At 43.6% G+C, this 23,135-nt stretch overlaps 4 protein-coding genes across 5 annotated transcripts; 2 read left to right on the top strand and 2 right to left on the bottom strand.

Annotated features, from left to right (window-relative positions):
- Positions 1-1,276: 1,276 nt before the first annotated feature.
- LOC118405418 (receptor tyrosine-protein kinase erbB-4-like) lies at positions 1,277-3,572 on the top strand. Its single transcript, XM_035804917.1, has one exon. It carries the CDS (start codon positions 1,473-1,475, stop codon positions 3,570-3,572), a length of 2,100 nt encoding a protein of 699 aa, XP_035660810.1. The 5' UTR covers positions 1,277-1,472.
- A 3,418-nt stretch (positions 3,573-6,990) lies between these two features.
- On the top strand, positions 6,991-7,965 carry LOC118405419 (proto-oncogene tyrosine-protein kinase receptor Ret-like). Its single transcript, XM_035804918.1, has one exon. It carries the CDS (start codon positions 6,991-6,993, stop codon positions 7,963-7,965), a length of 975 nt encoding a protein of 324 aa, XP_035660811.1.
- Positions 7,966-8,183: 218 nt separating this feature from the next.
- On the bottom strand, positions 8,184-14,521 carry LOC118405830 (laccase-like). Of its 2 annotated transcripts, none has more exons than XM_035805628.1 (10): positions 14,344-14,521; positions 13,168-13,319; positions 12,701-12,880; positions 12,320-12,472; positions 11,879-11,970; positions 11,491-11,602; positions 10,099-10,996; positions 9,636-9,789; positions 8,986-9,151; positions 8,184-8,600 (listed from the first exon to the last, which is right to left on the bottom strand). In XM_035805628.1, the coding sequence occupies exons 2-10, from the start codon at positions 13,315-13,317 to the stop codon at positions 8,424-8,426; spliced, it is 2,082 nt and encodes a 693-aa protein (XP_035661521.1). In that variant the 5' UTR covers positions 13,318-13,319; positions 14,344-14,521; the 3' UTR covers positions 8,184-8,423. The 2 variants fall into 2 exon arrangements, with proteins under 2 accessions (XP_035661521.1, XP_035661522.1); XM_035805629.1 differs by having other exon boundaries at positions 14,302-14,521.
- Positions 14,522-14,635: 114 nt separating this feature from the next.
- LOC118405829 (L-ascorbate oxidase-like) lies at positions 14,636-22,425 on the bottom strand. The gene is made up of 10 exons (XM_035805627.1): positions 22,270-22,425; positions 20,070-20,221; positions 19,422-19,598; positions 19,135-19,287; positions 18,894-18,985; positions 18,658-18,772; positions 17,508-18,408; positions 16,786-16,948; positions 16,359-16,569; positions 14,636-16,032 (listed from the first exon to the last, which is right to left on the bottom strand). Exons 2-10 carry the CDS (start codon positions 20,217-20,219, stop codon positions 15,844-15,846), a joined length of 2,151 nt encoding a protein of 716 aa, XP_035661520.1. The 5' UTR covers positions 20,220-20,221; positions 22,270-22,425; the 3' UTR covers positions 14,636-15,843.
- Positions 22,426-23,135: the final 710 nt, after the last annotated feature.

A 23,135-nucleotide genomic window follows, 5' to 3' on the forward strand; every position in this document is an offset into this window, starting at 1 on the left:
AGTAAAATTCGAATAAAGACGCAAAGGTAATATAGTACAACACAAGGCCAAGGGTCTGTAAAATGTAAAACATACATGCAACACAAAAATATAAAGCATAACCTCGGTCATGCTGAGCATTGTATTTTTTCTGATATAAATCAACAAATCTATACCATTGACCATCGTACGCGAGGTAATGAATCTAATTCCATCCTGTAAATAGTCAATCAAAGATTAACTTAACTAATAACTTACCTGTGCGCCAACTTACCCACACGCATTTGCCAAATTGTCCAACTGTCGTCGGTGTTCCTTTTCCGCGTTGATACTAACGGTTCCACTTCCGCAAACTCGCCCGGCGCACGGTCTGCAGCGTATCCCTCCGCACATAAAATAGTACCAGGAATATCCTTACTACTACTACTCGTCATCACTAGATTTCTACAAGGAAAAATGCTTACTACGAACACTCATCATCTAGATTTCTACACATTCCACATTTGAACTTAGTGTCTTTTTAATAATTACTTTTTGTTGATTTTTCCAGGCACATTTACTTCCACAGAGAAAAAGAGCTCGAGTTTCACCCCCTTTGCTATCAGTACAATATGGAGTAATGTTGCTACTGTGTAGAGCGATTTAGGGATATATACCGTTTAAAAAATTGTGATATTTGTATTTCCATTTTACAGGATACCAATTCTGCTGAATGAAAAAGAAAGACTTGGTCTGCTTACATAAAAGCGGAACTTCCATGTCACACAAAACTGAACAAACAATGGATCACGATTTTTTTAGGATTATTGTCAACTCATATTATCAGGAAGTACTAATCAATTATTATTTTACCACCTCAGATATCCTAGTCTCGAAGCAGACGTGATATAGTGATGGGCCTGCGATCCTCGGACATGATGAGCCTTACACTCAGTCTTGCTTTAGTCTCTGTAGTTGGAGCCAAAGAATCTTTCAATACAACTGTGTTTGTTCCCGAAAACGCCCGAGTAGGAACAGTCGTTGCCCATCATAACACTTCCCTGCAGTTGCCAAGGACATACAGACTACTTGATGGTAATGCCTATGGTCGGTTTGGCATAGCAGAAAGTCAAGGTGTTGTGGAAGTTGCCAATCCATTAGATTATCAAATACAGTCGACTTATCAACTGCAAATCCTGATTGACAACGGACGCAACTTCACTGAAAACACCATAGTCTGGAACCTGACTGTTCATTTACTGGACGTGTCTCGATACCCCCCTTACTACAACAAAACCTGTGAAACCCCGGAAACATCCTCTGGTATCGGTCTCACGCGTCTAGTAGAGTTCACTGACTTTTTCGTACATTTGTCAGCAACCATTGGATATACATTTAAAGACTCATCTGATATTGTCAATTATAAGAAGCGTAAAGTGTACTTTAGCTTTGAAGATGACAGCTGTGAAGTGAACTTTACAATCGGAGTCAGCCATGATAAAGATGTGGCGTATATGAATTATCTTATGAAAGCTGACTACAGAAGGTTAACGCAGTACTCAGAGGATGGAAAAAACAAGTTGTCGTTGTTTGTTGTCTTACAGGATTACTATGCACTTCTTGATGCCGGACGCATCGATCCGACGTGGATCACTGGTTTTAACACGTACAGGTACTTTATTCTCGTTAGCCTCGGCACACTTAAAACAGGCACACCTGTGGCATTCAAAAGATCAGTGGCAAACTTTATGGCTCCAAGTCCGTACGGAGAATCAAATCTTACAGCTCAAATTACTTTCAAACTTGCTGGTTGTCCACATGGAAAGTACGGCGCATACTGTGACAAAAACTGCACATGTAAGAACGACGCCCGGTGTCACGGCTTCAACGGGGCGTGTCTGTGTGCTCCTGGCTGGAAGGGCGTGTCATGCGACATACCAACCCCAGCTGTTGCTATTGACGTCCGGCCCGAAGGAAACATGTATATAACTGGGAATGTTTCCCTACAATGTCGTCCTGTCCATATCAATGCCTCGTCGATGACGTGGTGGTTTCGGGCATCTCGTAACAACAGTTCCAAGGTTTTTATCCAAACTTCCCGTAACTTTTCAATCAGTCCAATTCTACCAGAGACAAATGGCGTGTACACGTGTGAAGCCACCACATCTGATGGACAGACACTGGAGAGAAACTACGTCTTAGATGTGATGGAATGTCCTTCCGGTCTTCACGGGGAGCGCTGTGACAGGCCGTGCGACTGTCTACATAACGTTGGTTGTGACCGTTGGGCGGGGTGTATATGTGAGGCCGGTTGGACAGGCCCTACCTGTAACATGTCCTGCCCTTCAGGAACATTTGGGACAAACTGCAAAAAACTATGTCGATGTGAAAACGGCGCGGAGTGCAACCCTTTCAACGGTACTTGCATCTGTCCGCCGGACCTGACAGGAGAATACTGCGAAGGGAAGCAAAGTAGTCCATTTCACACGACACATGACACCTTACAGTATTTTACTTTACTTCTTTTCATCCTTCCTGTTGTAATAGTTGCCGTTGTAGTTAGGAGAAGAAGGAAATTTCTCAAGGAACAACGGCAGCAACCAGTTCACGAGGAACTGCAGCTTGTTGAGGTCAATCAAGAACTGAACATGGCAGACACGTTAGTGCCATGGGAACGAGACCCGCAGTACCTGACCCTGGGTAACCTGGTCGGGGTTGGCACATTCGGCCATGTTGTAGAGGGAACCTTGGAATTGCCTGGAGAACTACCGGTAAGAGTAGCTGTCAAAACTGTGAACGCCAAAGACAATTCTGGATATGTCCAAGCGGATTTCAATCGTGAGATGGACATTCTGATCTACCTTTACGACAGGTCCTTACACATGAAGGAAGATGAAAAAGTTATGCACCCAAATATCATTCAGCTATACGGTGTTGTTACCCTGTCTGACCCGAAGAGGATAATACTAGAATTCGCCCCTCACGGAGACCTTCAGATGTACCTGAAAAGACTACGAGACGACATCAATGCAGTGAACTGGGCCACTTTACTTGGTTTTGCCGTCGGTGTATCTAAGGCTCTACAGGAGTTAGAAAGAGTCACTATTGTCCATCGTGATGTGGCCGCTCGGAATGTGGTCATCACAGACGGAATGGTCGCTAAGCTGGCAGACTTCGGTTTGGCCCGAGACGTCTACACCAACACTGCGTACGAGCACACCGATCACCACGGGCGAGACGAGTTACTCCCGCTGAAGTGGATGGCACTGGAGTCTATCCGAGATGGAATTTACTCCTGTCAGAGTGACGTGTGGTCGTTTGGTGTCATGTTGTGGGAGATTGCCAGTCTAGGAGAGGAGCCGCGCTATCCTGGACCTTTCCGACCCAACTGTTGTCAGATGGTCAACATGCTTCGGCAAGGAAAGCGCATGGAGAAGCCTGAACAATGTTCCATTGACCTGTACAGACTGATGTGTCAGTGTTGGTATGATGCTCCTGACCATAGACCGACTGCTGCTCAACTTGAAGTAAGGCTTGGGGATCTTGTGGAAGACGCAAACAATAGGGTCCCAGCAAATGACGTTGTTGTTTTCGAGTGGGAAACTACCTTGTGACCATGCTCGTTTAAGAACTAAACGACACTACACTGTAAATTTCCTGGATGAAGTGGACAAAATTTACGAAGTTCATCCAAGATATCTTAGGCCCTGGAAACAGCAAAGACATTGACATAGTAGTTGATTGAAATCATCAAGATTGAAAGACTTGGTAATTAAATCAACTTCTGTCGGTTCAGATCTTTGGAAGATGTGCCGATACATTTACATACACATAAAAGGTGTGTCGTAGTTGTTCCTTTGAGAGGTCTTTTTTCTTTACATTATATACATGTACTTGCAGTATTATCTTTCATGACAATACATGTACATGTAAACCTGATAGAAGCTAACTGCTAAATCTTAAGGCCTGTGGAAACTCCTGCTAAATTTTATCACCTGTAAAAGCAAAAGCAAACTTTATACAAAAATAGAAAACATACCATATACTTTGGCATCAACAGTGTAAGACATAGCCAAGAGAGGTTACCCAATCTTATGTCGCAATTACGTTATTCGGATATTTTGCGTCATTACTAGCAGACACCTGTCACGAAGTGCGGGCGAAAATAGCCAAGCATTCCTTTACGAGGGTCACTAACTTCTGCATTGACGTAAATATGGGAAGACCCATATCAGGTACATTCCACGTACAAACAAATTAGCAAACTCACCTGATCACAAAAATACTTAGGGGAAACACCCGTCTGTTGTGTTCCTCTTCTGTGTTGAGATTTCCACTTCCGCAAACTCTCGCGGTACACTGTCTGCAAGAGCATTGTATATCTCTGCGGTTGAAGTGGTGGCAAGAAAACCATTCCGAAGAAACGGTTCGGCAACTGAAATAGGAGGTCCTCTTCGACTTATTGTGGGTTAGTCATTCTATTAGGCATCTTAGTTTCTACAAATTCCGCGTATGGCTTCCGTGTTGTGACAACCTGTGTGCGTGTTTTGTTTTTTAATCATAAAAGCATGGTACTAAATCAAGTGAATTGAATGTTTCCGGAAGTTAACTACACACACGGAAGTTTGCCGCGTTCCAACATATATAGTCTACATTTCATCTTTATGGTAGCATGCAGGTGTGTCGCTGGTTTTGGGTGTGATCCCCAAACTGGCAACGGTGAAATGTGTGGTTTTCATAATTACTGTTTCTTGATTTGTAAACGGCTATTTATGTAGAGGGAGAGAGAGCTAGGATTTACACATTAAACAATTAGAATGATAATAGAATATGCTTGAAGTCTTTAATTGACAAGTTCTATCAGTACAAGACATCTGTACCTACTGTGTGGAACAAATTAGGGCTCGTATACCATTTGAAAGTTTGTGGGTTGCCCGTACTTCCATATTTTAGAGGACACAAAATATATATCAAGTAATGAACAGTGGGGATTTTCCGTCTTAGTTTCTCCTGTGTACAACATCAATCTGTTTCAACGAAAGCGGAACTTCCGTGTCTCACGCAAAAAGCACATATCTATTGTTCGTTGGGTAAGGGTTTTGTCTTGGTTATTGTCAACAAATACGTTACCTCAGAGTAGTGTGCTGTTTTTTTAACCCGTCCCAGACTTTTGTGGTCTTCAATATATGTTATCTCAGAGTTTACTGATTTTGATTTTCTTTTTTTACCTGTCTCAGATTCCTTAGTCTCAAAGCATTAGTAGTGATGGGCCTATGGACTTCCAGCATGAAGTGCCTTCCACTCAGTCTTGCTTTATTCTCTTTGGTTGGAGGCGTGGCGTATTACAATACAACTGTGTTTGTTCCCGAAAACGCCCAAGTAGGAACAATCGTTTACCGTCACAACACTTCCCTACAGTTGCCAAGGACATACAGACTACTTAATGGTAATGACTACGAGAGGTTTTGGATAGCAGAAAGGCAAGGTGTTATCGAAGTTGCTAATCCGTTGGATTACGAAATACAGTCGACTTATCAACTGCAAATCCTAATAGGGTACGAACGCAACCTCACCGAAAACACCACACTCTGGACCCTGACTGTTCAGATACTGGACGTGTCTGGATACCCTCCATACTACAACCAAACATGTGAAACCCCGGAAAGATCCTCTGATAACGGTCTTCCACGTTTGATAGAGTTCATTGATTATTATATAGATGTCTCAACAGGCATTGGATATGCATATAAAGACTCAGGCGATTTTGTCTATATCAAGAAACGTAGAATGTTCTTTAGCATTGAAAATGACAGATGCGAAGTCAACTTTACTTTCGGAATGAGCCATGCTAAAGATGTGGGCTTTATGCATCATTTGTGGAAGGCTTACTACAGAAATCTGACGCAGTACTCAGAGGAAGGACAAAACAAGATGTCGCTGTTTGTAGTTGACAAAATTTCCACAGTTGCAGGGGATAAACTAATCTTTATGGAGTACATTGATCTCATTGCTGCTGAACGCATCGATCCGGCGTGGATCGTTGATGAGGCGTACAGGTACTTTATTCTCGTTAGCATCGGCGTACTTAAAACGGGTACGCCAGTGACGTTTAAAGTGACACGGACTAACGTAATGGCCCCAAGTCCTTACGGAGAATCAAATTTTACAGCTCAAGGTGCTGTCAAACTTGCTGGCTGCCCACATGGAAAATACGGCGCCTACTGTGACAAAAACTGCACATGTACGAACGACGCCCGGTGTCATGGCTTCAACGGGGCCTGTCTGTGTGCTCCTGGTTGGAAGGGTGTGGCATGCGACATACCGACCCCAGCTGTCGCTATTGACGTCCGGTCCGAAAGAAACATGTATATAACTGGGAATGTTTCCCTACAATGTCGCCCGGTCCATGTCAATGTCTCGTCCATGTCGTGGTGGTTTCGGTCATCTCGCAACAACAGTTCCAAAGTTTTGATCCAAACTTCTCGTAACTTTTCAATCAGTCCGATTCTACCAGAGATCAACGGTGTGTACACGTGTGAAGCCACCACATCTGATGGACAGACACTGGAGAGAAATTACGTATTAGATGTGATGGAATGTCCTCCCGGTCTTCACGGGGAGCGTTGTGACAGGCCGTGCGACTGTCTACATAACGTTGGTTGTGACCGTTGGGCGGGGTGTGTATGTGAGGCCGGTTGGACAGGCCCTACCTGTAACATGTCCTGCCCTTCAGGAACATTTGGAACAAACTGCAAACAACAATGTCGATGTGAAAACGGCGTGGTGTGCAACCCTTTCAATGGTACTTGCATATGTCCGCCGGACCTGACAGGAGAATACTGCGACGGGAAGCAAAGTAGTCCATTTCATAGGACACATGACACCTTACAGTATTTAACTATACTTGTTTTCATCCTTCCTGTTGCAATAGTTGCCTTTGTAGTTATTAGAAGAAGAAAAGTTATCAAGGAACAACGACAACAACCAGTTCACGATGAACTACAGCTAGTTGATGTCAATCAGCAACTGAACATGGCAGACACGTTAGTGCCATGGGAACGAGACCCGCAGTACCTGACCCTGGGTAACCTGGTCGGGGTTGGCACATTCGGCCATGTTGTAGAAGGAACCCTACACCTACCTGGAGAACTACCGGTAAGAGTAGCTGTCAAAACTGTGAACACCAAAGACAATTCAGGATATGTCCAAGCGGATTTCAATCGTGAGATGGACATTCTCATCTACCTTTACGACAGATCCTTACACATTAAGGAAGATGAAAAAGTTATGCACCCAAATATCATTCAGCTATACGGCGTTGTTACCCTGTCTGACCCGAAGAGGATAATACTAGAATTCGCCCCTCACGGAGACCTTCAGATGTACCTGAAAAGACTACGAGACGACATCAATGCAGTGAACTGGGCCACTTTACTTGGTTTTGCCGTCGGTGTATCTAAGGCTCTACAGGAGTTAGAAAGAGTCACTATTGTCCATCGTGATGTGGCCGCTCGGAATGTGGTCATCACAGACGGAATGGTCGCGAAGCTGGCAGACTTCGGTTTGGCCCGAGACGTCTACACCAACACTGCGTACGAGCACACCACTCACTGCGGGCGAGACGAGTTACTACCGCTAAAGTGGATGGCACTGGAGTCTATCCGAGATGGAATTTACTCCTGTCAGAGTGACGTGTGGTCGTTTGGTGTCATGTTGTGGGAGATTGCCAGTCTAGGAGAAGAGCCGCGCTACCCTGGGCCTTTCCGACCAAACTGTTGTCAGATGGTCAACCTGCTTCGACAAGGAAAGCGCATGGAGAAGCCTGAACAGTGTTCCATTGACCTGTACAGACTGATGTGTCAGTGTTGGTATGATGCTCCTGACCACAGACCGACTGCTGCTCAGCTTGAAGAAAGGCTTGCTGAGCTAGTTGAGGACATAGAAAAAGAAGCCCAAGCCAATGATGGTGTTAATCACCATGATGTCGTTTGGGAAACTACTGTATGACCATGCTCATGTATCATCATACGGTCTTATGTTCCCAACGAAAAGGGCTAAATGTTTTCTACCACGGGACCACATCAAATATTTTCTCATTTTTCAAGGGCCTTAAGGCTCCAGGCCCGTTAGAAATAACGAAGTCAACTCTGAGTAGACGACTAAAATAGTTGACAGTAATATCAACTTTAGTAACTGTGAAGGTGTGCTGATAGACGATTTGCACATTAAGAACATGACGACGTCCATACTTCTTTTATTTCTTTGAAGTAGGTAGGAGCACAGTACAGGGGCATATGCCATATGAAATGGACATAGTTGTATCATATTTGTATAGGCTATCAGGATTTGAGACATTTGCCGCGTCTTTTTTAGTGTCTTTCTGTTTACATAGAAATTCACAAAAAAATAGATATTTCGCGGAGGTATGTGATCTTCGTTCTCCTGTTTGCCTTTTGTCTACCTGGCTACAAAGGAGTATCTTCATTCGGGTAACCTTGGTCTTCTGTAGCTTCCCCTTTCTGGCTCCTTGATCTGCAAAGCTTGGTCACAGCGAAGATGACCAAGGTAGTCCCGATAACTACCGATAACAGTATGATGATAAAAACCGGAATGCTCAGCTGGATCGAGGAACTGGTTGTCTCCTGAAAAAGAACAATCGCCAAATAAACACTATCCTCTCGCAGATATGTGGGGGGAAGACAATAACATTTTACAGATGCGAGGAACGTCTATCACGGAAAAGCATTATTCTCACCATTACTTTCTTTATATCTATTTGGTGTTGCTTTCTTTAGTTGATGTGGTCGTGGTCTTTTGTCACAGTGTTGACCATGCATTGGCCATTGTGCTGTTAGCAGAGGCTTACAATGTCATGCCCACAAGTACTGTGAAAACCAAAAACAGTAGGAAAGTACCAAGTGTACAGGAGAACGTCTTATGGGTATAATTGTGCTTGAAATGGTCTACCGAACAGAACAAACAAATACTGAGGAAGAAAGCCATCCATGAGACGATGTTGTGCCTTACATTGGTAGGGAGAGGCTGGGGATCCTGTATCGTGTCTCCACAGGTGGGAAATCCCAGAGGAAGGGGAGGGTGGTTCTCTGGAGCTTCGCGTATGATCATGGCCATCCCTTCATTCATGTGGGTAGTCTGGTGGCAATGGAAAAACCAGTGGCCCGGGTTGTTACTCCTGTAACAAAGTTAACAAGAGGTCGAAGCTTAAGGTTTCATACTCACTTGGCGTATATTTATAGTTTTTCTGAACGTCATGTTCATTCAGTGAATTTCTTGCTGATTCTAGAACTGTGAAAGCATTTTCCGACTGACTCTCATAAGGCAGCAGACATGTCTATGGCAGATTACTGAAGGCAGGAAACGAGATGAACTATTCTGGGGCCGTTCTAGGACCTTTGGCCTAACTTCCTGAACCAGCCACTCTACTTCATTGAAAGAACTACAGATACACAAGCAAACAGACAGACAAACACACCGAAAACAAAGCCATTACTCGACGGCCTATATCAAGTTTATACAGTATGTTGCTAGATAGATAAATCTTAAGGAAAGTTCTAAGCATAGTCAAAATTGAAAAAAAATATATATATCTGAATACAATCGGGCCACCTAAAGCAATGACGTAACATGATTGACAGTAACATGCCCCGCCCACTTACCTGAACTCAATAACGGTGTACCCGTTAGCCGGCACTACAACTGTGTCCCTGACAGGGGGCCGGTTGAAGTTCATGGCCGGTCGGTTCCTCCATGTGGCATTGCTGCACTTGTCGTTCCCACAGTCAATGTCAGAGTTTGCAGAAAGCCAATGACCTGTGAAGAGATGTTGTCATGTGTATGCCTTTGTTCACAAGTACTTTCTATCAGTTTGAACTGTGTTCGAGTGGGCCTTTTTCAAATGCACATTTATTACGTTGATACTTAACAGCATTGCCGGCACTTCGGGGAAGCATTCAGTACAACAGTACCACACCTAATTTTAACCTGAAGAATAGAGAGGTACATGCCAGACGGTGATACTCAATATAGGTTTTTTTTCAAACGGCCATTGGAAACTGGTAAGGCTTTCGAATAGCAGACTAAATACATGCATGCACAATGCATAAATTTAAAGTTACTGACCGGTTGTTTCGTTATTAAACGGGAACCCCATAGCCAGGACTCTAAAGTCGTGTCCATGAAGGTGAACTACATGGTGTGACTCGTCGGCTTTGCCCATATTGATCATCACAAACCGGACGATCTTATTGGCCGGGATGTCCATCACGTACGTGCACTGACATCCGTTTGTCTCACATGATTGGTCGCAAGTAACTACGTCATAAGGCTCTCCGAAAACTAGCGGCTTATACGGCTCCACAAACATTCGGGCGTTGATCGACGAACCGACGATATATCCAAAGGTAAAGAAGTACTCGACGGTGTCTGAATCCTTTGGTGGTGAATATTCTGTTATGCTGTTGACGTCGGACATGTAGATGCATTCCGTATGGCTGCCCTTAGGGAATGATGGGAAGGGACAGTTCAGCACTCGACACGGGTTATCTTCGGAACATGTCGGCTTGTTTGTCGTCGGGTCTTCGTCGGAAGAAGCATCTTCGTAAGCTAGTATGGCTCTAACCTCTTGGGTATGATTTTTTGACTCAAAGCTAGGACCTCTTCCCGACCACAAAGTTTCCGCACGAATCCAGTAGATGTCGTTCGCCTGATTGCCAAGCACCTCAAAGTCGTAAGACTCTCCTGGAAAGACGAGGATGGACTGAACCTGGACCGGCTCGACGTCATGTCCGTCATTTGCCACGACCGTCATGCTGTGCGCGTCGATGGACACGCGGAAGGTGAACTCTGCACCTGGATGTATCAGACGGAAACGTAATGTCTCTCCGGATGAGATGGTGAACTTGGTTAAGGGCGCGTTGTTTCCGTTATAACGGCCACGTCCGTTGATGAGCGCTGACGTAAAGTGGACAGCTGTTAGCTCGATGCCATCGAAGCTGAAGCCACGGCTGAACATAGTTCCCTGCCGACGAAAATGACACATAAAAAGATAGACCGACCGGACAACCCGATAAAATTATTACGTTTAAATCAGCACGTAGTGGGAATGTGGCCTTCTCGACTCACCAAAATCATCGGACATAGCAACTCTATGATGCTGAACATAACGGCGAATATGCATCAAAACCTGCTTCTTAAATTGTCTACATCTTGCATCTAACATATATAATTTGTTATAATAAGCTACAAATTGCTACTGTGTAAATACCACTTGAACTCACCAGACATCTGTTTGAGGGGTTGTGTGGCGTGCCTACAGGGTCTGGGTTCGAATCATGCCATGCTTGGGAAAGGTACTTGACACGACATCCCTCACTTCACTCAGGTGGAAATGAGTACCTTTTGTATGACAGTCTAGTACTGTTGAACGGTTGAAATAGGTCATATGACAACCACATTGTTCTTGTCTGTCCAAAAGCATAAAAAAAGACATGTGTGCGAACATTGGGTACTCACGAATAATCGTCCTGGGCCCGGATTCCGCATGTACCAGCTGTCTACGTCAAAACTCAGGAATTCCTCGTGCCACCAATCTTGTACAAACAACGGTAACGCCGGGGTACTCGGTCTGCATTACAGATGACAATAAGCTCGTTCACACATCACACTGCGCAGTATATATGATGCACTATGGGTTATAATACTTATATGTCAAAGTTAAACGGCATCAGGGAGATGTATAAGCAAGACGTGAACCTTCACCTTTGACCTAGTTCATGCGCAGTTCAAATCGTGAACTGACTTGTTCAAAGATGTTAAGAGCTCCTACAATGCATATTTGATGGCATTTGGATGGTAATATATACGGAAGGAATGCGTCTGTCTGATAGTATTTCCCACTCACCTGTTTCTGTGGACGATAAAAGCCCCGAACATGCCGTCCTCCCGTTGCGATATGACGTGACTGTGATACCAATGAGTCCCGGCGGGTTCTGCCTGTAGATGGGATCCGAAGGAGCCTGTTACCCATTCTATCACTGCTTAGCATACCAGATACGGAATCTGAACCATTTCAGAACGTAAACTCACGGGAATTACAGGCACGTGAACTTATCAATACGTGATCTTAACTCTCGCGAGTTTAACTATCTGACGTGGTTGGTCATGATCATTTACACATCCTGAAGAAGGCGACAGTAGTCGTTGAAAATTTGATCCGTGTACACCTTCGTGTTGGAAGAAAGTTTAGCATTGTACTATGATTATTGATCATTATTACCAACACAGATGAGCTCCCATGATAATGGATAGTTAGATGTCATGCTTTGTAATTCAACATACGCACCTTAAATCTATAAGAAAAGTTCTTCCCGGGTAGGACGGGGCATTCTGTCACGTAAGGCACACCGTCCATATAATTCACACCGCGCATGTACAGGCCATGGACATGGAGTGACGTCACTTCCCTGTAGAAGTGGTTGATGACCTTCAGGACCACCTATAATGTCGGATCGGGTTTTTTTTGTTCAGAATGTGAAAGAGAAGGTTGGTATCAAATCTCATATATGTGAATTGTCAGTTTCTTTGAGAAATACACTCTGCAGTACAGCTATCTTTGCTAGGGGGTACTGCATGTACGTAGATTTGCAAAAGGTAACAGGGAAACTATTATTTCCCTGCAAATGTTTGTCTTGTATAATTCATGATCCTTATGGTCAGCATTTACCTGCGCTCCTTCCATGACCTCCAGTGTGGGACCGGGGAACTGGTCGTTGACGAGGATTACGTTTCGCTGCACTCCATCAGCTGTGATGGTCTCTTCCACGGGAACTATGGGCCCGTCCTTGTCTTCAGCCCACCCAACGTGAACTTTAACTTGCAGACTTCCATTCCTCAAGATCTCTACCTGTAAAGAGATTCGTTTTATTGAAATCGTCTTCAAGCCTACTAGCACTTGCGTCTGTTTTATCATTGCAACAGTTGGACAAAACCGCATAATTAGTACAAAATGCCGGTTTACTGCGAAAGCGTAAGGTCAAAGGTGAAAGGACGAAAGTTTTAGATAGTCCAAGCCATACAGAATACATGTCCATGTACGTTTGTTTATATCACAAAAAAGTAAAATTTTGACATATCATCAACAATGCATCGCACTGCGCATGTGCAGTTTAAATCGTGTAGGCATGGACTCACCCCGTTGACCTTGCCGTCACTTCCGGTGTGCGTCATGGTCCTTGCCCGTCGAACCACCAAGGTGAACTCGCATAGGTCATCAGTGCAGATTTCCGCCGTAACCATGGAAATGTAGATCCATATAAGGATCAATGCCCTAAACAGAATCATCACTGATCGTGTCATAAGAAAATGAAAAGGATTAACTGCTATGTCTACACCGCTATCCTGTAAAGTTAAAATGTAGAGGCAATTCTACCATATCTTCGTGCTAGTATATCCAAACCTGGTCTTCAACTGAAATTCCAAACTGTAAGATAATATCTCAAGTACTGAAGCAATGGTCAGTTTTATTCTGAAAGTGCGAGGAGGAATCATTCGATATTACAGGGTAAGGTAGTGAGTATAAAAAGAAACTTGAATCTACGTGGATAGAGTAGTTAGACACTTGAGTAAGGGATGATGATGTATCATACGTAGCTCTGACCTTCACCCACAACATTAGCCTTGTATCCTAACCTGTTACAGCTGTGAAGTCTCTTGAAAGGACAAAGACACTCGCGGTAGTTATATATAGGTTTGGGTATACCAGGTTACCACGAGATTGACATAAAGAAAGTTGTGAACGTTTGCATCATGATTCATTATGGTGCACTTGCTTACTTTGCCAGCGAAGAGGAAAGAAATGACCCATTTCATTCACTGTAACTACGGTAAAAAGACGTCCTCGTCACGATAGGTGCTAAAAGCATTTACATAGTCTGTGGTCGCAACGGGTTATGTCTACAATGCATTCAGTGAATCGAAGCCATGCGAATACGCTGTTGACACAAACAAACAACACCCACTTTTTTGCTGTCAGTTGTGATATTAACCAGAAGCGACCATGAGGGTGGCGTGATGTGATATCAGTGTGTTTTCGTTATTTCAAAAAGTTTGTGCGAAATCTTTCTAAAATTTCCCCCATTTCATCTACTTTTTCCTCGCAAAGGCGTTGTTGTTTTCACCTACACCCCTCCCCCGTCTAACCTACGAAGATCCTGAACCTTCCCTTAACCCCAGATCTTTACAACAGAAAAAGAGAAGATACACGCACCGTGTACTGCATTGACCTATTATGTTTCCAAGTCCAAAATAAAAGTACTAGCCACTCACCTGCGGTGTTTTACTCGAACCGTGACTAGTTGAAAAACATACCTTACAGTCGAGTCAGAAAGTCAAGTTTAGACAATGTTAAAGCCAGCTGTTCTGAATCTTGACCAAAGATCGCGGACAAGGGTCTGGTTTGTTATTGACAGTGACGTCATCAGGGCATGCGCAATAAGCATCTCTAGTGATGACATGTTTGGATGCCATGTGAGGTCAGGTGGGAGGGGCGATGGTGGCACTTTGGAACAGGCTAGTGTGTATGCCTGGCTACAGGATTACAAAGAAGGTTCTCATGCGTACCTACGAAACAGAGGCCCCGGGAACAAAGATTCACATGAAATTCGTAATTACTTTTTTTTAATTCAAAACATGAAAATGTGACTCAGATGTGATAGCAGACTTCTAATCCTTTCTAATTACAGAGGGGTTGTTTGAAGTCGTGTAATATTTATCGTATTGTAAAAACGTAATACTATTTCTCATAATGCATACAAATTACCAATATTTTCCTATCTGGGCAATAACCATATTATTTACTATCTTGTCAATCTCTACACACTCAGTTTGCTCTCTCAATCAGCCGTCTATCTATTCAGGTACAATGTGTTTCGGGAACGTCCCAACGCAAAAAAAGTGTCCATTTATGACGTATGAATTCTGAAATATGGTTATCCGCAGTCTTCTTACTCAATTAAATGATAGACAACTGAAATACAATGCAAAGGCGGCATCTCACTGCACTTGCGTCAAGCTTGGGTAACTGCGGGGTTCGTTCAATGCGTCACTGTTTGTTATTCACGTTCTCCGATTTGATATAATTTATATATTTCGTAATGGGTAAAAGTATGACTTAGAAGACGACAAAATACGCATAAAAATAAGAAAATTCGTTCTTTAACTCTGAAATTCGTTGAGTATCTTTCAAACCCCGCAGTGACGCAAGCGTGACGCAAGTGCAGTGAGATACCACCTTAACGTTACTAAATATCTTAACTACATTAAAGCCGCTAGCTGTATCAATGTTTACACTTAAATTTAGTTCATAGTAACGTTATGATAAGATACCTTTGAAAATGTAAAACTTGTGAACATTCCAACAAATAATAGCAAAATGATCTCCTTATCAAAAGATGGTAGACCCTAGGACCTACCTGGCGAAGATGACGTAAGTAAGATCTAATTAATATAAATTTGCTAAGAACTAGTCTTGGATAGATGACATCGCCAATATACACTTATATTAAACTTACTTGATATCAGTTGAGTTAAACTATAGATGAACGAATCACATCAACGCGATAGAATAAAACGTTACAACAATACTTTTTTACTTAAGAGAGACAAAGAGTACAAAAAGCCGTACTATAACTCAGAAAGGTCGTTTTGCAGGAAATACTACAACATTTAGTTTTTGAATGTTATGATACTTATCAACTTGAGAAAAAGTACGGAGGCATTTCGATTGTGTCTTCTGTGCCCCCCTCCCCCTTCCTTTGCTCAAACAGCGTCTTCGACAGCATCTTCCTGCAATTGCAATGGCAAATCCCACTAGTCTTCCATTATTACTGTATCTTCCAGACTTTTTGGAGCTGCCGGTGGCGTTTCTAGCTTCTCCTTCTTGCTCTTATTTACACGTCCATTGTAGACGACGACTGCCAAAACGGCTATGGTAGCGGACAGGGCTGCCGACACGACGATGATGATGATCAGCTGGATTTGCTCCAATTCCACCAGAGTCTGGCAAAGACACAAGAGCATATTTTGCTATAATGCATCTGAAGAAATAGATATGAAGAATAGATATGAAGATCATCAATGCGTTCATCATTTCTGATCAATTTAGTGTTGTCCAAATCCACCATAGTCTGGCAAAAGACACGGACAGCAAAGAATGCATTTAAATAGAGACAATCAAGAAACTGGAGTTATAGATCAGTGAGATTAGAGAGTTTGATGTAAAAGGAAGAAGTTTTTGATGAAGGTGGTGGCAGAACGTTTCTGAAGAAAGACAAGTGGACAAGTCATTAAATGCAAAACTGAAAGAATAACCACTGTCTACTTACCACCGACGACTGTCCTTTTGAGGCATCTGTTGTTGCTTCACCGCTGCCTCCCCCCGGCGGTTTCTCGGTCCCAGTAAAGTCTCCACAGGTCGGGAAGCCGTACGGCAGGGCGGGCAGCTTGTCCAGGGCCTCCGCGATGATCATGGACATCCCCTCGTTCATGTGAGTTGTTTGGTGACAGTGGAAGAGCCAGAAGCCTGGGTTGTTGCTCCTGTGGCAGTCGATATTATCAATAATTTGTGTCCACTTTCGTGAGATATAAGCCTATCATCTTAAAGGCAGAGCCTGATAAAACTGAACAACTTTAATATCTACCTAGTACCTGAGCAATTCCCGGGGGTCTCTTTTTACACTACACCGATAGATGTATAGAGAGTGATGCCCGAGGCGTCTCAGAGACAGTAGTAGATGAAGAGTACCTACGAACCTGAACTCTATCACGGTGTATCCACGAGAGGGAATGACGACTGTGTCCCTGGTGGGAGGTCTGTTGTAGTTCAAGTTCGGCCTTGCCACGTTCCATGATGAAGGCATGCCGCATTTGTTGTCGTTCCCACAGTTAATGTCAGCGTTCTCAGAGATCCAACGACCTACACATCAAGATGAATCAATAGACCATTGCTATCTTCATCAGACCAAAACAATTGTGCTGGTTCAAACTTTTTATCCTACTGGATAACAAGCCTCTTTACTCACAGTCAAAATATTTACAAAATCAACCGACGTTTCGCTGAGCGCTGCTCACCCTCCTCGGGTCAATACTGACTGCATGCTTCTATTCCAAACTGTAGCTAGGTGTCGCTGTTAACAATGCGATCACAATCTTAAAATAGTTTATACAGTGTTGTACATACATGTACACAGATGTATGCAAACATATTGTCATATATGCAAAGCTGAATATTGTTTCTGTCCTGATGAACATATGGCGAACGCTATTCATTAGTCAGATAAGTTTGTCATGGTTTCTGGTTTTCTTGGTCACTCAACATCATTGGGTGTTGAACTGATTCTTTGTCCGGATGTGTTGGAAGTTTAAAAATGGTGTTCCTGTTCAAAAAAATATGACAAGCATATGACTGTATGGACCTAAAAGTTATTCTATTGCTGACTACCATCGAATGTTGGTGTAAATTAGTAAAAACTGACCCGTTGTTTCGTTGTACTCTGGAAATCCCATGGCCAGAACCCTGAAGTCGTAACCATGGAGATGAATGACGTGATGCCCTCCACTTCCGAATCCGAGGTTCATCAACACAAACCTGATGGTCTTCCCGAGTGGAATCTCTGCCGTGTAGGTACACGTACACCCGTCCGTCTCACAGGTGGCTTCGCAGGGGGTAATGTCATACGGTGCTTTGAAAATCAGTGGCTGTTTCGGGGTGGCAAATTTTCGACCGTTTACTGAGGAGCCAATCTGGTATCCAAAGTTGAAGAAGTATTCCTCATTTTCTGACTCGTCCGGCATTGAGTAATCCTCGGTGCTGTTCAGGTCTGAGACGTAGATACATTCCGTATTACTGCCTGCAGGGAACGCCGGGAAAGGGCAGTTCAGAACTCGACACGGGCTGTTTTCGGTACAGGTTTGCATGGCTGAGTTCGGGTCTTCATCGGTAGGGTCGTTGTCGTATGCCAGGATGGCTCTCACTTCTTGTAGTCGGTCCTCTGGCTCGACATCGGGCCCTTTTCCCGCCCACAGCGTCTGGGCACGGATCCAGTAGGTACCACTATTAGACGGATCGCCGACTACTTCAAAGTCGTAAGACTCTCCTGGAAAGACGAGGATGGACTGAACCTGGACCGGCTCGACGTCATGTCCGTCATTTGCCACGACCGTCATGCTGTGCGCGTCGATGGACACGCGGAAGGTGTACTCTGCGCCTGCGTTGATGAGGCGGAACCGTAAGGTTTCTCCCGATGATATTTCAAACCTTGTTAGCGGCGCGGAGTTGTTGTTGTACCGACCACGGCCGTTGATGAGGGCCGATTTGAAGTTGAGAGCCGTCAGTTCGGTACCGTCAAAGCTGAAGCCGCGATTTTGCCAGGGGATCTACGATTGAATCAGATCAAATTGCTAATATATCATACTAAGTACAAGCGCTGGTGGGGAGGGGCCTTTATATAACCATAGAGCAAGAATACAGGGCGATTGTCAAAGACTTGCAATCCTTACGTCCCTGATTACAAAACTCAGTTTCTCATTTGAAACATATCACGCATACTTAGTATTAGGGCTTTTTAAAATCTACATCATTCTTATCCAGTTAATGTCTTCTACATTGTTGTACGAAAAACTTACATAGAAGCGCCCGGGACCCCTGTGCTCCATAAACGCGCTGTCCACGTCAATAGTATTGAAGTCATCGTGCCACCAATCTTGCAGGAACATCGGTAGGGACGGAGTCGTCGGTATGCTGTAGAACAAGCAAAAGCTTGTAGATTTGTAGTCTCAGGTTAACTCGTTGGGAAACTTCAACATCCCCGAATGTCATCACTCTTTTGGTTCATGACACAGATCGTTATGATAGTACTTACCCGTTCTTGTGCACTATGAATGCGCCATACAGACCATCCTCTTTCTGTGAGCCAGTATGACTGTGGTACCAGTGGGTCCCAGCAGGCTCCGCCTATTGTAAAACAGAATCACAAAATCGCCCTTAATGTACAATAAACGTTAATACTCACTACGACATTCACAAGTCTAATGATAGCCCTACATCTAAAGACACACGCAACTTCTCTTGATGTGATACTGGCGTTTTTTATCGAGACCTACCTTAAACCTGTAGGTGAAGCTGTGCATGGGTAGGATGGGACATTGTGTGACGTAAGGCACCCCGTCCATATATGGCACACCGCGCATGTACATGCCATGGAAGTGGAGTGAGGTGGCTTCTCTGTACAGCTTGTTGACGACGGTTAAAACTACCTAATCGTGAGTGAATAAAGATGGCTAGAGCACATTAGAATTGCTCTATACAAGTTTGTGGTGGTCAGAAAATTGGGTCACAGAGTTCGTGAAATTGTCGGGAAAGAGATAGGAATATATTAATCATGTTTTACCTGCGCTCCTTCCATGACCTCCAGTGTTGGACCGGGGAACTGGTCGTTGACGAGGATTACGTTTCGCTGCACTCCATCAGCTGTGATGGTCTCTTCCACAGGAACTATGGGTCCGTCCATGTCGCCCTGAGAAAGTGAGTATTTGTCTTGCAGACTTCCGTTTTTCAGAATCTCAATCTGGAGTGGTAATAACAAAAACGAATTAATGGTTTCTAATGTAAAAGTAACTATGGGTCTGTCCTTGTCTTCTAGCCCACCCATCATGACCTTCAACTTGCAGACTCCCATTCCTCAAAATTTCTACCCGTAGAGACATTTCTATTTGTCGAAATCTTCTTCAAGCTTCAAGCCCACTAGCTACACTTGTAACTGTTTTATCATGGCAATCGTGGGACAAAAACGCATTACAAGCAAAAAAGCAGAAATAGACATTTTCACGGTTGGAACTGTGCATGCGTGAGGTGAAAGGTGAATGTCCTTAACTTTTAAATAGTTATTGTCTAGACTATGCTTAATACATATTTAGACACGTTTGTTTATCGTTTCAGGAGCATTGAGGGGTATTACCCGCAAGGCATCATACTGGGCATGCGCAGACTAAACCCTGAATCGGTTCATACGGAGCCGGTTCTGTAGGTTAGGACTCACCCCGTTGACCTTGCCGTCACTTCCGGTGTATGTCATGGTCCTTGCCTGCCGAACCACTAGAGTAAACTCGCATACGTCATCAGTGCACATTTCCGCGGTTGCCATGGAAACATAGGCCCATGCAAGGAGGAACATGCGTAGCAAATTCATCTCTGGTTGTGACAAAAGAAAAAATAAAGTATTAACCAGTCTATACCAATGTCTTCGTAACATAGAGGTTTGGTAGTGTGATGGCCAGGTGCCCGAAACTTCAGCTCGATTCAAAATAGATCACAACAACAAACAGGACATGTCATCCCCTCCGTGTACGGAAGTATTTTTTGTGGAGTGTCTGTGTTTTTGTAGTCACAGTTATATACATGTTATATATGGCCTGGCCAGTGGTAGGAAATAAAGAGCAAATTAAAAGGCCAGCGTTGTGGGAATGACAGGAAGCAGAGTTCAGAGTTGGCACAATTAGTCATTTAACAGGCTACTAATTCACATGCACAGGGATGTATTTTTCTATGTGCCTTTTGTATTTTCCTACTTATTATATGTTTTGATTTGCCGTAGTCAATATAACCGAAGATCAGTGTAGTTTTGAACTGTGTCCCACTTGGTACGTCACCGACCAAACAAGGACAACAACAACTTCAAAGTAAAGAGTTTGTACTCTAACAAGCGTATACGTATCTAAAATAAACCACCCAGGTTCTAACGGAAATCCTAGGCCTGTTCCATTTGAAAGTTTAAGGAGGAACCGTTAGAGTTGTTTGCAAAATGTAGTGCGTATTAAGAAAAACGGAAGGCTGTGCGGACATAGCAATGAGATGTTACTCACCTGTGTTTCAGATACGTAAATACAACGTTACGTAAATTCCATCTAAAAGCATCTGCGTAGTCTGATACCACTACGGCTTACTGGTGTGTCAACATTCAAACAGTTCCCACGAACCCAGTAATAACACAAAACGCAACGCAACTTATGCAAGGGTCCCATTTCAAATTCCGGGGCCCAGTCGGGCAGTTTTGGGGAACCAAAAGTATTATGATTCAAAAGAGAACAAAAACACAACTCGTACCAAAAACTTTTGAAAAGCACAATGCATATACATGTGCATTTAGACACATCTTACTTTTTCCTTTCCGCAAACAGCCCGGCCGGGCTCTGGTTGGGAAATGCTGACCCCAGCATTTAGCGGGTATCTCATTGGGCATGAGCTACAGTAGGATGGTGGGTCGCTTCGTTCTAAATTTGATTTGTGTTTCCCTTGATTTTGTAGTTGGGATATTATTTAAAACGTACAAGTATGACTAGAAAGAGAAAAAAACACAAAGCGTAAAAAGATTAGATTTCTACCAATGAATTTCGTTGAGCGCTTGGTCAATAGTCGCAGCTTTAGTGAGATACACCCTTTCGTCGAGTAAAACGGTAACGATCAGTTTTGCGATACTAGTCGGCCAGAAATGAACATAGTGTGCGCTTTTGTTAATTTCAATTGTGGATTTAATGTTTCTGTAGCCTGTTATTCTTTCTGTCAGCTTAGGGCGCGGTCACATGGGTCGTGCGATTGTCGTACCATCGCTATTTTCGGGCATTTTGGAGGACAAAAATGTACGTCTCCTGCAGAGTTCAACTGTCTTGGTAAACGAAATGCTGTTTTGGATCCGTGTCAGCGGTTGGTTTTGGATCCATGTCGATGGTTGGTTCTGTCAAGGCCTCCTTGAAAATCCTATGGCATCAAAGTCATACGACGATCGCACGACCTATGTGACCGCGCCCTTAAATACGCGTGCGAATTGTCCTCGTTTTCCCTTAATCCTCACAATGCTCCGTTCACACTTCCCCAATACCTTGATCCATCCCTTACTTCAGCCAGAATCCAAGATGTTTATCAACTTGAAAAAATAGCCTAATGGTAAATTAACCGCTACCGCTCGCGTGAAACTACCACCGGGTGCCAAAGTTAAGACGGGCGGCGGAGAGCCCCTTCTGCCCCGAAGAGAGTCCGGCCAATCTACGATGGCTCCCGCTCAATTATATACCAATACACCATACCAATGGGAGCCCTTCGGTACCTCTACTGTCTTGTGATGCCCGCCCTCCCAGTTAAGCCGGGGCTATTTTTAATCCAGAATTGTGCGAGTAATTAGAAAGGCCTGCTCTGAGCTAGTTAGTCTTACTTGTTTTTCCCAGTTCCAAGAAAAATTTACTTACCTCCCTTCTTTTATTGAGCCCAGGAAGCAGTAGCCAGTTGAAGAAACAGGAATATCAGCTAGTTCAGAAAGTCAGACAAGCGTGTATATACAGTTGTCCTGAAACAAAAATGTGCAAGAAATCTTGGACTGTACACTGTTTTAACAGACAGGCCCGTCATTGGCGCATGCGCGGTAGGCCTCACTACTAGAGAGCCCTACGTAACTCACCTAGTTCAATATACATTGTAGATTAGTTCAGCAAGACTATATAAAACAGCTTTCCTCCTTTCAGATTTTGTTGTCTTAGAATAATTGGGGGGGGGGGGGGATTTGTGATTTGATTTGTAGGGAGTGAACATTATATGTTGTTTTAGTGCTATTTATGTGAAAAAGTTCTGTTATTGTATTTTTTTCAGTTACTAAGAGCTAGATTTACGTTGAAGTTAAATTGTTTGAGCGATGGGGCAGATTCCAAGACCTTGGTACAGAAGCAACGACTAGTAATCCACGACGGTACTACAGCGGTCGAACTATCGATTGGCATATAGACCGAACAGTGTGATCCCAGCAATAATCAAATTTCTGAATGAACTGTAAAACTTTTAAATTTAACCTCTATTCACCAGACAAGACAATTAGTTTCTTTACCAATGCTTGGATACAATGTAGTTTTAATACAATCAAACTTTATTTTAGAAAACGTAGCATATGTAACAATCTTACCAACGACTTGATGGACGTTGAGAGTATGTATATCTGCACTTTTAAGTAAACACGCCTAATAATTCGCAAATTGGTTGTTAGAGGAAGAGATAAACCAGTCTACTACCACAACCGGAAACAAGATGTCGACCGGAAGCTGTCAGAGCCCCAAAATGGCGGCTC

This window comes from Branchiostoma floridae, chromosome 18 (genome assembly GCF_000003815.2).
Source record: "Branchiostoma floridae strain S238N-H82 chromosome 18, Bfl_VNyyK, whole genome shotgun sequence".
NCBI classification, from domain to species: Eukaryota; Metazoa; Chordata; class Leptocardii; order Amphioxiformes; family Branchiostomatidae; genus Branchiostoma; species Branchiostoma floridae.

Coding starts and splice junctions, on each gene's coding strand:
- LOC118405418 (XM_035804917.1), top strand. CDS start 1,473: ATGAATTATCTTATGAAAGCTGACTACAGAAGGTTAACGCAGTACTCA.
- LOC118405419 (XM_035804918.1), top strand. CDS start 6,991: ATGGCAGACACGTTAGTGCCATGGGAACGAGACCCGCAGTACCTGACC.
- LOC118405830 (XM_035805628.1), bottom strand. CDS start 13,317: ATGATTCTGTTTAGGGCATTGATCCTTATATGGATCTACATTTCCATG. Junction 9,790..10,098: donor GTTTAATAACGAAACAACCG/GTCAGTAACTTT, acceptor ATCTCTTCACAG/GTCATTGGCTTTCTGCAAAC. Junction 8,601..8,985: donor CCCAGCCTCTCCCTACCAAT/GTAAGGCACAAC, acceptor GTTCTTTTTCAG/GAGACAACCAGTTCCTCGAT.
- LOC118405829 (XM_035805627.1), bottom strand. CDS start 20,219: ATGAATTTGCTACGCATGTTCCTCCTTGCATGGGCCTATGTTTCCATG. Junction 19,599..20,069: donor GTGACGGCAAGGTCAACGGG/GTGAGTCCTAAC, acceptor TTACCACTCCAG/ATTGAGATTCTGAAAAACGG. Junction 18,986..19,134: donor GCTTCACCTACAGGTTTAAG/GTAGGTCTCGAT, acceptor GTTTTACAATAG/GCGGAGCCTGCTGGGACCCA.